This window comes from Haliotis cracherodii, unplaced genomic scaffold (assembly GCF_022045235.1).
Source record: "Haliotis cracherodii isolate W230 unplaced genomic scaffold, xgHalCrac1.p SCAF_8, whole genome shotgun sequence".
Taxonomy (NCBI): domain Eukaryota; kingdom Metazoa; phylum Mollusca; class Gastropoda; order Lepetellida; family Haliotidae; genus Haliotis; species Haliotis cracherodii.
The window spans coordinates 22046326-22057895 of NW_027266341.1; the positions used below are offsets into that span (position 1 = coordinate 22046326).

At 39.6% G+C, this 11570-nt stretch overlaps 1 protein-coding gene across 1 annotated transcript; it reads left to right on the forward strand.

Annotated features, from left to right (window-relative positions):
• Positions 1 to 4664: 4664 nt before the first annotated feature.
• LOC139450855 (serine-rich 25 kDa antigen protein-like) lies at positions 4665 to 5063 on the forward strand. Its single transcript, XM_071232691.1, has one exon. It carries the CDS (start codon positions 4665 to 4667, stop codon positions 5061 to 5063), a length of 399 nt encoding a protein of 132 aa, XP_071088792.1.
• The last annotated feature ends 6507 nt before the right edge of the window (positions 5064 to 11570 follow it).

Below are 11570 nucleotides of genomic sequence, written 5' to 3' on the forward strand. Positions count from 1 at the left end.
AAGGGCTATGCAGGACAGAATTGCAGGTTTACTTTGCAAGCTATTTGCTTTAAAATAATCGGGGGAGGAAATATCTGCTGGAGATATGGGTTCTATGCCAACAAATGGCAACGCTGTTTTAATGGTTGTTCATTGCGATTAGGAATATTACTATTGTGCAAACTACATGCATACTAGAGTGAGTGAGTGAGTTGGGTTTAACGCCGCTTTTAACAGTATTCCAGTTATATCGCAGCCTGTCAGCTTAATGTGGGAGGAAAACCCGAAGTGATGCAGGTCTCAGACGTTTACCACTTCGGTGAAACCCACGAGCACGATTATGGTGCTGACAAACCTAGAAACATAATCGGGGCGAACCGGGATTCGAACCCACAATCATAGGTTTCTAGCGTGCCCAAGGTATGCAACTCTGCACAGCGAACCACGACGCCTTAGACGACTGGGCCACCCGTGCCCCCACATGCATACTAGACCCATTATGATCCGGGGTAGAATAGGTCTTCAGCAATCCATGCTTGATGTAAAGGGTGACTATGCTTGTCATAGGAGACAACTAACGGGATCGGGTGGTGAGACTCACTGACTTGGTTGATGCATGTCATCATATCCCAATTGCATGGATAGATACTCATGATGTCAATCACTGGATTGTCTGGTCCAGACTATATTATTTACAGACCACCATCCTATAGCTGGAATATTGCTGAGTGAGGCATTAAACAAACAAACAAACAAACAAACAAACAAACTTGCATATTACATGCATACAATTATGTGACATCTATTTTATCAAAGCAAAGATATTACCATGAGCAAGTTAATCCTGTTATTTTACTAACTGGTAATAAAGAGTTCTAATGATCTATCTGGACTCATGTTTGCAATCTATTTTATTAAGTTTATAATTTCATTCAATATTGTTGACATTAATTCACACCAACTCATCATTATTGACAGAAACCGTGATCAGATTACCGCTGTTGACCTCTTGAAATGAACCCCCCTTGTCAGAGAATGGATACATTTATCATAAATGCCACAGTTTGACTTGTTCAAAGTTATATTTGTTGTAGTTTCTCTATTTTCCTAATACTTGTACCCAAGAATAGGGGGTGCACATTATACTCAAGGACACACTTTGCGCAGGAGAATATTGGTTCCCTGGTTCGTTGGTTGATGTAGTCATTGATTTATTTCTTGGTGTATACACTGTGTTAGGCTAACTTCTAGTCTCTGAAATGAACATATCGTACTGAAAAAACAGTTGTTCAGTTATCTTTATAAAAATATAATCAAAGGGAGCCCAGTGACTCTCTTCATTTTCAGTTACTGCAGTAATCTAGACTTGCCAAACATTTTAGACCTGCATGGGCTGTATTTGATATATATTTGTATCAGGGTTTGTAAGACAGACTAACATTGCATCCTCAGTTGGTTTCTTTGTTGGTTTCTTTGTTGGTTCATTGGTTTATTTGTTGGTTGATTCATTGGTTTTTGGATGTTGTAATCATTGGTCCATTTGTTTGTTATTTCATTGGTTGTGTTTGTTGGTTCATATGACCATGTATGGTTTATTTGTTTACATTTTGGTGTATTCACTGGTTCAACTGTTGGTGTGTTAATGGTTCACTTGTTGTATTCACCAGTTTACCTGTTGGTGTATTCACTGGTTCACTCGTTGGTGTATTCACTTGGTGTATTGACTGGTTCACATGTTGGTATATTCACTGGTTCACATGTTGGTGTATTCACTGGTTCACATGTTGGTGTATTCACTTTGTGTATTCACTGGTTCACATGTTGGTGTATTCACTTGGTGTATTCACTGGTTCACTTGTTGAAGTATTCACTGGTTCATCTGTTGGTGTATTCACTGGTTCATCTGTTGGTGTATTCACTGGTTCATCTGTTGGTGTATTCACTAGTTCACTCGTTGGTGTATTCTCTGGTTCACATGTTGGTGTATTCACTTGGTGTATTCACTGGTTCACTTGTTGAAGTATTCACTGGTTCATCTGTTGGTGTATTCACTGGTTCATCTGTTGGTGTATTCACTGGTTCATCTGTTGGTGTATTCACTAGTTCACTTGTTGAAGTATTCTCTGGTTCATCTGTTGGTGTATTCACTGGTTCACATGTTGGTGTATTCACTGGTTCATCTGTTGGTGTATTCACTGGTTCACTTGTATTATTTGGGTCATTTGTTGCAGTATTTGTTTGACCTCTTCATTTATAATCACGCCTCCTAATACATTCCATTTCCTGCAGCCATTTTTACCACCCAATACCAAATTTAATCAGCTTTTATAATTCAGTGGATGCTGTAACATTCAGATGTAAGGCTGATGTGTTTCAATCATGGGAATTTGCTGAAATACCCCCTCTGTTTCCCATTATATAGGGCAATAAAACATTTATTGCCAGTATCTTGATATAACACATTTCATATCCTCTGATGGCAAAAATCATTTTTACTGTCAATTATTAGAAAGACTCCACTCCGGAATGTTATTCATAATCCTGCAACCATAATGTGAACTCACAGTCCCTGAGAATTTTTAGAATTATTGACTTTTTCAAGTAAAAGTACATGTGTTTTTGTTTTGAAATGTAAGGTAATATATGTAAAAATGGTAATACATTGATTTTTATATCTTGAACTTGGACCTCATTGAAGAAGAATTTCAGTTACTGGGTGTTTGTTGATTATTTCTGGAATCACTGAAAGAAATATTTAGAACCATATTTATTTGACATATGACAGCAATTGGTAGATTGATAACTCTGAAAGTTACACAAATGGAGTTAATATTTTGATTCATTAATGGAATAATTTCTATGTAAAGATGGTTATCACAAAAATGCCAGCAAACATTGATTTTATGAATACAGAATTTAAGAGCTTAAAAAATCCTAAACTATAAATTTTTCAATCTTAAGAAATTCATTGTTTTTGCATCTGAAAATGTCTCTACGGCAAAAAAAACATGTCAAATTCTTTTCCCTACAATTCCATGACACTGCTCATTTTGTCATTATAGATATTTTGAAAATGTGAATATTAAATTTGCTTTTATGGCAATGAGCTATATTGAAACATAATTAATTCAGTCACAAAGGAAAATATCAAACAATATCACCAAGTTCATTGAAATATACAACACAGACCTGTAACATAGCTCATTTTGTGATGTTAATTATCTAAAAAATTGTGAAAATTGTTTTTACCACAAAGTGCAGTCCCTTATTAAAATGCATTAATGCAAGACAGTGCTCCCATTTTCCTGTTATGATAGGCAGGGCAATCTAACTTTATATCCATCATGTGCATGGAAGCCGGTCCCTATAAAAACAAACTGCAGTCGGATTAAGGATGTCAACACCATGGACAAAACATTAATGTCATTATCAGAGTCGGCCATCCTGAAAGAGATTCACTGGATTGTGTCATAATTCTCATAACTAATACCCACATGATATCTTTATCCACATGATTCATATAATGTGTTATAGCTAACTCATTCAAAGTTGTGACAGTTGATGAAAAAGTCATTTTTTCAAGTATGCTATAAATATATGGCAGGTGATTGTATCAATGTCATCAAAAATAAATATCTAAATATGTTGATTCTCATTATTTAACAATACCTTCTGCAAATATTATGCTAGTCACAACTAAAATTGATTATGAATTGGTTTGATGTTTTACTTGTAAAGGGAAACAATTGTGTTTGTAATGTTTGTTTGTTTGTTATTTAACGCTGCACTCAGCAATATTCCAGCTATATGATGGCGGTGTGTTTGTAATGTACAGATATCAGTGTGAAATTATCTTTATTAGTATACATGAGTATTTCATCTCTTGTACAGTTTATTATTATCCCCCGCCAAAATTCACATTTCGTTTCCGGAACAGATCTTGAAAACCATACCATATTTTTTCACCAAACTTGGCACATAGATAGGTCTACTGGTGAACTGGTGCCTTTGGATAGTTTGGGATTTTAAAAAAAAATAGTTTTCGAGTTTCCATGGCAACGACTTTGATTTAGACTGAAAATGGCGGTAGTCCTCGTTTCCGGAGCAGATCTTGAAAACCATACCATATTTCATCACCAAACTTGGCACATAGATAGGTCTAGTGGTGAACTCGTGCCTTTTGATAGTTTGGGATTTTAAAAAAAAAATTTTTTCGAGTTTCCATGGTAACGACTTTGATTTAGACTGAAAATGGCGGTAGTCCTTGTTTCCTCGTTTTTTTAGTACTGCAATTAGGCCATTTACAAAAAGGCCCAGTGAACATAGTTCACAGGAGCTAATGCATTGCACACACCCGACATGTCATATTGGCGGGGGATGTGAGTATTTCATGTTTGTTCTCTATTACTGTGAGTAAGACCTAAGGATATAAGGATATGTCCGTGCATCCTTTTCAGTCTTATACACATCCAGTAGACCCAACATACATCTAAATAATGACGTTTGTTTTATTTTTGTCCAAAAGGGGATTTAAGAAAAGTTAAAACAAAAATACTGACAATTGAGGGACTGAAAAATATATATTAAAGTGTTTTTGATTATTTATTTTTTCATCTTTTGCAATATTTGTGGACAAAAAATAGCAATAAGACTGTTAGTCCGGTCTTTGATAGGCATTTTAGAAGATGGAAGAACAGAAAAACATGGATAGCGACTTCTTTACTATACATACACAAACTTTCAGCAGTACTTCTAGCCCTTCATCACCAGATGAGGGAGCAACAAGTAGCCCTGAAATGTCATCATCTGATGAAGGGGCAACAAGTAGCCCTGAAACATCATCATGTGGTGAGGAGGAAACAAGTAGCCCTGAAATGTCATCATCTGATGAAGGGGCAACAAGTAGCCCTGAAACATCATGTGATGAAAAGGAAAGAGTTAGCCCTGAAACATCATCATGTGATGAAGAGGAAACAAGTAGCCCTGAAATGTCATCATCTGATGAAGGGGCAACAAGTAGCCCTAAAACATCATCATCTGATGAAGGAGAAATAAGTAGCCCTGAAACATCATCATGTGATTAAGGGGAAACAAGGATCCCTGAAACGTCATCATCTGATGACGGGGCAACAAGTAGACCTGAAACGTCATCATCTGATGAAGGAGAAACAAGTAGCCCTGAAACATCATCATGTGATAAAGGGGAAAAAGTAGCCCTGAAGCATCATGATCTGATCAAGGGGCAAGAAGTAGCCCTGAAACATCACCATCTGATGAATTGAAACAAGTAGCCCTGAAACGTCTTCATGTGATGAAGGGGCAACAAGTAGCCCTGAAACATCACCATCTGATGAATTGAAACAAGTAGCCCTGAAATGTCATCATCTGATGAAGGGGCAACAAGTAGCCCTGAAACATCACCATCTGATGAATTGAAACAAGTAGCCCTGAAACGTCTTCATGTGATGAAGGGGCAACAAGTAGCCCTGAAATGTCATCTTCTGATGAAGGGGCAACAAGTAGCCCTGAAACATCACCATCTGATGAATTGAAACAAGTAGCCCCGAAACGTCTTCATGTGATGAAGGGGCAACAAGTAGCCCTGAAACGTCTTCATCTGATGAAGGAGCAAGAAGTAGCACAAACGTCGTTATAAAGGATAAAGAAGTCTTTATTCATAAAAGGTTTCATGTCTTCAAGGTTCTCCAGCTAATCCGATGTTTCTGGAATATTGTATTTTACGGATGATCCTCTTCACTGCCAACTATTTAATAGTCTTGATATAGTATACTCTAGCCAACAGCATCTGCGCATGTGAAAGGCAGGTAAATGTCCATTCTTCCCTGTGAGTGCTTAAGTAAACAAGACAAGAAAAAAACCAGTATATTTAGCCCACAATCAGTTCATCTTCCACACTGTTATTTTCGTAAGGATTTTCACAGTTAAGTCATTATAACTTCTTGGTATTAATCAGCTTACGAGAGGACTTTAACATAAGTTTCAAATTTCTTAATGATATACTTAGTATACAGTAATGGCTGAATAAAAATGACATTTTCAATATTGCTGCCATGTTTAAAATTGGATCAGAATTCTATGACCACTTGTTAGAGACTCCTTATATGGCTGGGATCATTCATATAAAGGTTCAGTTCACAGGTCTTGTATGTTTTAGAGGAGATGTGTAAATGTTGTGTACAACAGACAGTTGGATGGCACCACAACATACGCTCACTTTCCAGTGAGCTAAAGTGAGCTAAAAATATCACAACCTTTGATATTAACACTTCTCTGAATTCATGAGCTGTCTGTGATATAAATACAAGAATACGCTATATAATGATCATCAGTGTCTCGGGTAAGTGACATTCACAGGTGATTTGACATCAATGTAAGATTGTTTCGGAAAAACAATGATCTCTCAATTTGAGTTGGTGTATAATTATCCTTTGGTAACTATGTACTATGCAACTGGAGGATTTCTATTATAAAAAATGAATTCTTTTTTAATGGTACTTTGATGTGAAAATAATGTGAAAAACGAAGATGACCACTATGTTGCCATTTGTCCATGATGCATCCTCAAACCTTGTGACACATTCCTTCTGAGGTCTGGGGTGGTGGGGTAGCCTAGTGGTTAAAGCATTCGCTTGTCATGCCATAGGCCTGAGTTTGATTCCCCATGGGTACATTGTGTGAAGCCCATTTCTGCCCCCACCCCCTCCCACCCCAAATATAGCTGGAATATTGCTAAAAGTTGCAGAAAAACAACTCATTCACTCACTCTTCTACCCTCACAAACCCTTTCACAACTATACCCCCTCCCCTCACACACCCTTTCGGGGCGGTCGGGTAGCCTAGTGGTTAAAGCGTTCACTCATCGCGCTGAAGACCCAGGCTGGATTCCCGACATGGGTACAATGTGCGAAGCCCATTTCTGGTGTCCCCCGCTGTGATATTGCTGGAATATTGCTAAAAGCAGCATAAACCATACTCGGTCAGTCAGTCAGTCAGTCAGTCAGTCATACACATAGACATCTACCCTCACACACCCCTTCCACAACTACCCCTTCTCCAATACACACAGTCCTCTACCCTCACACACCCCTTCCACAACTACCCCTTCTCCAATACACAGTCCTCTACCCTCACACACCCCTTCCACAACTACCCCTTCTCCAATACACAGTCCTCTACCCTCACACACCCCTTCCACAACTACCCCTTCTCCAATACACAGTCCTCTACCCTCACACACCCCTTCCACAACAAACCCTTCTCCAATACACACAGTCCTCCACCCTCACACACCCCTTCCACAACTACCCCTTCTCCAATACACAGTCCTCTACCCTCACACACCCCTTCCACAACTACTCCTTCTCCTATACACAGTCCTCTACCCTCACACACCCCTTCCACAACTACCCCTTCTCCAATACACAGTCCTCTACCCTCACACACCCCTTCCACAACTACTCCTTCTCCAATACACAGTCCTCTACCCTCACACACCCCTTCCACAACTACCCCTTCTCCAATACACACAGTCCTCTACCCTCACACACCCCTTCCACAACTACCCCTTCTCCAATACACACAGTCCTCTACCCTCACACACCCCTTCCACAACTACTCCTTCTCCAATACACACAGTCCTCTACCCTCACACACCCCTTCCACAACTACTCCTTCTCCAATACACACAGTCCTCTACCCTCACACCCCCCTTCCACAACTACCCCTTCTCCAATACACACAGTCCTCTACCCTCACACACCCCTTCCACAACTACCCCTTCTCCAATACACACAGTCCTCTACCCTCACACACCCCTTCCACAACTACCCCTTCTCCAATACACACAGTTCTCTACCCTCACACACCCCTTCCACAACTACCTCTTCTCCAATACACACAGTCCTCTACCCTCACACCCCCCTTCCACAACTACCCCTTCTCCAATACACACAGTCCTCTACCCTCACACACCCCTTCCACAACTACCCCTTCTCCAATACACACAGTCCTCTACCCTCACACCCCCCTTCCACAACAGCACACACACACACACCCCTTCCACAACTACCCCTTCTCCAATTCAAACAGTCCTCTACCCTCACACACCCCTTCCACAACAGCACCCACACACACACCCCTTCCACAACTACCCCTTCTCCAATTCAAACAGTCCTCTACCCTCACACACCCCTTCCACAACAGCACCCACACACACACCCCTTCCACAACTACCCCTTCTCCAATTCAAACAGTCCTCTACCCTCACACACCCCTTCCACAACAGCACCCACACACACACCCCTTCCACAACTACCCCCACACTCCCCTCTCACTATGCCCACCCCAATACAGACAGTCCTCTGCCTCCCCAAACCCCTTCCATAACTACCCCCACACTCCACACGCCTTCCACAACTACCCCTTCCCTGTACACAGAGTACCCCACATTTAAAAACGAATTCACCAGGTGTCTTTCAATCTTCTGCTCCTTGTCTTTGCAGATTAATCTCTGAATGTTTTGTCAGATTTTCCCGTTTGTTTGGAGAGTGTTTCAAGTTTTATTATCACTCTCACACATTTTGTCAAATCAAAGGATTTCATCTGTCAACTTCAATATTCCAGTATATTGGTTTTAAATTGAAGTCTTTTGAACTTGACATAGGACCTGAAATCACTAATCACGAGATAAAGATTGAACCAAATTGGATACATTTGCTTTGATTTTCTTTCAAACCATGGTTCATTGAATGAGTATCTGTAATTTGTCAAGTAATCTTAGAAAGGAAATGATTAAAGTAACCTTTTAAAAAAGAAATAAAAACGAATATAAAATAAACTGATATTTATGTGTCTATTTTAAATCTGTTTAGAGATAATTTTGAAAATTACTTTCTAAGTAGGGTAGTATTTTTGTAATGATTTATGGTTACATAATATTTTACCTCACAATTTCACAGATATTTTCTGACATAATTTGCGGTGATTGATATACATTTCTTACAATAATGGACTGCGATTGTAAATGTACAAATATTTCTAAATTTCAGGAGAAATAATGTCATTGCTGAATCCTATAAACCATGAATATCATACAACAGTGGGTGTTTTAAATTTGTGATTTTAACCTCCTAGAAATGTACAATTCATGCAACTCCCAAGAGAAAAATGTTTAAGAATTCCTAAATGTGACTCTAATACGAAATATATTCACATGTTATATCTTTGTCATTTCAGCCTTTTGAAACATGTCCAATTCAGAAAACCCCAAAATGAAATGTTTCATCAAAAGATGGTGAAAAATAATATTACAATCAGGTAAAAACCTTCAATAAGCCAACAGCCGAATTAGCCTGCTTGTTGTCAAGTTCCATGACCATTGTGCACATGGAGTGAACTGGAACTGCAAGATGCAAGTTGTCTCCCACTGAGACCGCAGCTATCATTGCCTTGTAAATGTGTGGTTCTGATGCCATGGCGCTGGGCCCCAACTGTGCCAGGCAAAGTGGAAGCATTATATTCTGGGACTGTTTCTAGAGTGCAAGAGTTTGCAAGGTGCAGTTGTATGATCAGATTAAGACCTGTGAAGAAGATTCTGCAGAGAATGTAGACGAAAGGTTGTCATTTCTCACTGAGGTGTTGGCAAACTTGAGCAGCGTCTTGTGTGGCCCCTGTTTGTTTTAAATGTAAACATTGTGTACATGTTTTTGGCCCTGGAAGAGTGAATAATAATTGGTGTAATTGTGCACTAATGTGTTGACTGGTATTTGAAAGTTATGTCGTATGTTCTTTTGCGTACTGGGAGGAGAGGCTATAAAAATGAAAACACATGATTTGAAATATTTTGTCTTGAAATAATATGAGTATATTACTATTTTATATCAATGTTGAAATTTGAGAAACTTAAAATCCAAGTAAATTCACAATAACCATGGCAAATGAAGGATAAATTGGTTTGAAGCAAAAACATACAACTGAAGCAGAATGAATTGATTGTCATGCATGCAGTGAGTGAGTTGGGTTTAACAGTATTCCAGTTATATCGCAGTGTGTCAGCTTAATGTGGGAGGAAAGCCCGAAGTGATGCAGGTCTCAGATGTTTACCACTTCGGTGAAACCCACGAGCAGGGGTATGCTGCTGACAAACCTAGAAACATAATCGGGCGAACCGTGATTCGAACCCACAATCATAGGTTTCTGGCATGCCCAAGGGACGCAACTCTGCACAGTGAATCGTGGCGTCTTAGACGACTGGGCCACCCGTGCCCCCCATGCATGCAGAACAATTGTCATCCAAAAGGACATGCTGAATTACTGCCACCATTTCACCACCATTCATTCATTACCCAAACAACATCGTCACTTAGGCATGCTGAAGCACTGTTGAAACACTGTTGCACTGAAGCAGAATTGTTTAGTCACCTTCCACACATCATTAATAATCAGGCCACAAGGACTTGCTGAAACACTGTTGCACTGAAGCAGAATGGTTTAACCACCTTCCACACAACCCTTTTTTAAATCACCAGGCCACAGGGACATGCTGAATTAATGTTGCAGTTTAAGTTAACCATCATTCCTTAAGCAGAAAAATTTTACTCTGACTTTCCCTCCAAATATAAATGCCAAACAATTATCATGCAACGAGGTCATGCTGAATTACTGCTTCAGCTTAGGCCGATTCATTTTACTTCCATTCATTCATTTACCCAAACAACCTCGTCACTAAGGCATGCTGAAACACTGTTCGGCTGAAGCAGAATTGTTTAACCACCACCCACTAACCACTAATAACCAGGCCGCAAGGATTTGCTAAGACATTTTTGCAGCTGAAGCAGCATTGTTTAACCACCTTACACACAACCCTATTTTATAACCTGGCCACGTGAAGATCCGGGCAAGAATAGATCTTCAGCCACCCATGCTTGCAGTAAAAGCCGACTATGCTTGTTGTAACAGGCGACTAACAGGATTGGATGGTCAGGCTCGCTGACTTGGTTGATGCATGTCATCGATCCCAATTGTGTCGATCGATGCTCATGATATTAATCACTGGATTGTCTGGTTCAGACTCGATTATTTACAGACCGCCGTCATATAGCTGGAATATTGCTGAGTGCAACGTTAAACAACAAACCAACCAAACAACCAGGACACAAGGCCAAGCTGAATTAACGTTGCAGCTGAAGAAGTGTTTAACAACCTTCCAGTCACCACTAATAACCATGCCACAAGGACAAGATGAATTAATGTTGCAACTAAAGCAGAATAGTTTAACCACCATTCCTTAAGCAGAATACTTTGTCATTGCACCCCCCACTTAAAAACAATCAGGCTGAAAGAGCTGAAATATTGCTACAGCTGCAACTGTGCTGTAAACAACATGCCAGCCTGACGGCAACATCAGATACATGGAACAGTTTTCAGGATAAAGAATGACAGGTCAAATCAGGTTTTGTAATCTTATAGTTTTTAAAAAGTCATTATGGATTGGGATTGTTCTTTATCTTCAGTGTTTAAGTGTGTTAGGGATTATAAAAGTTGAAAACATTTCAATGAACGTTACAAACAAT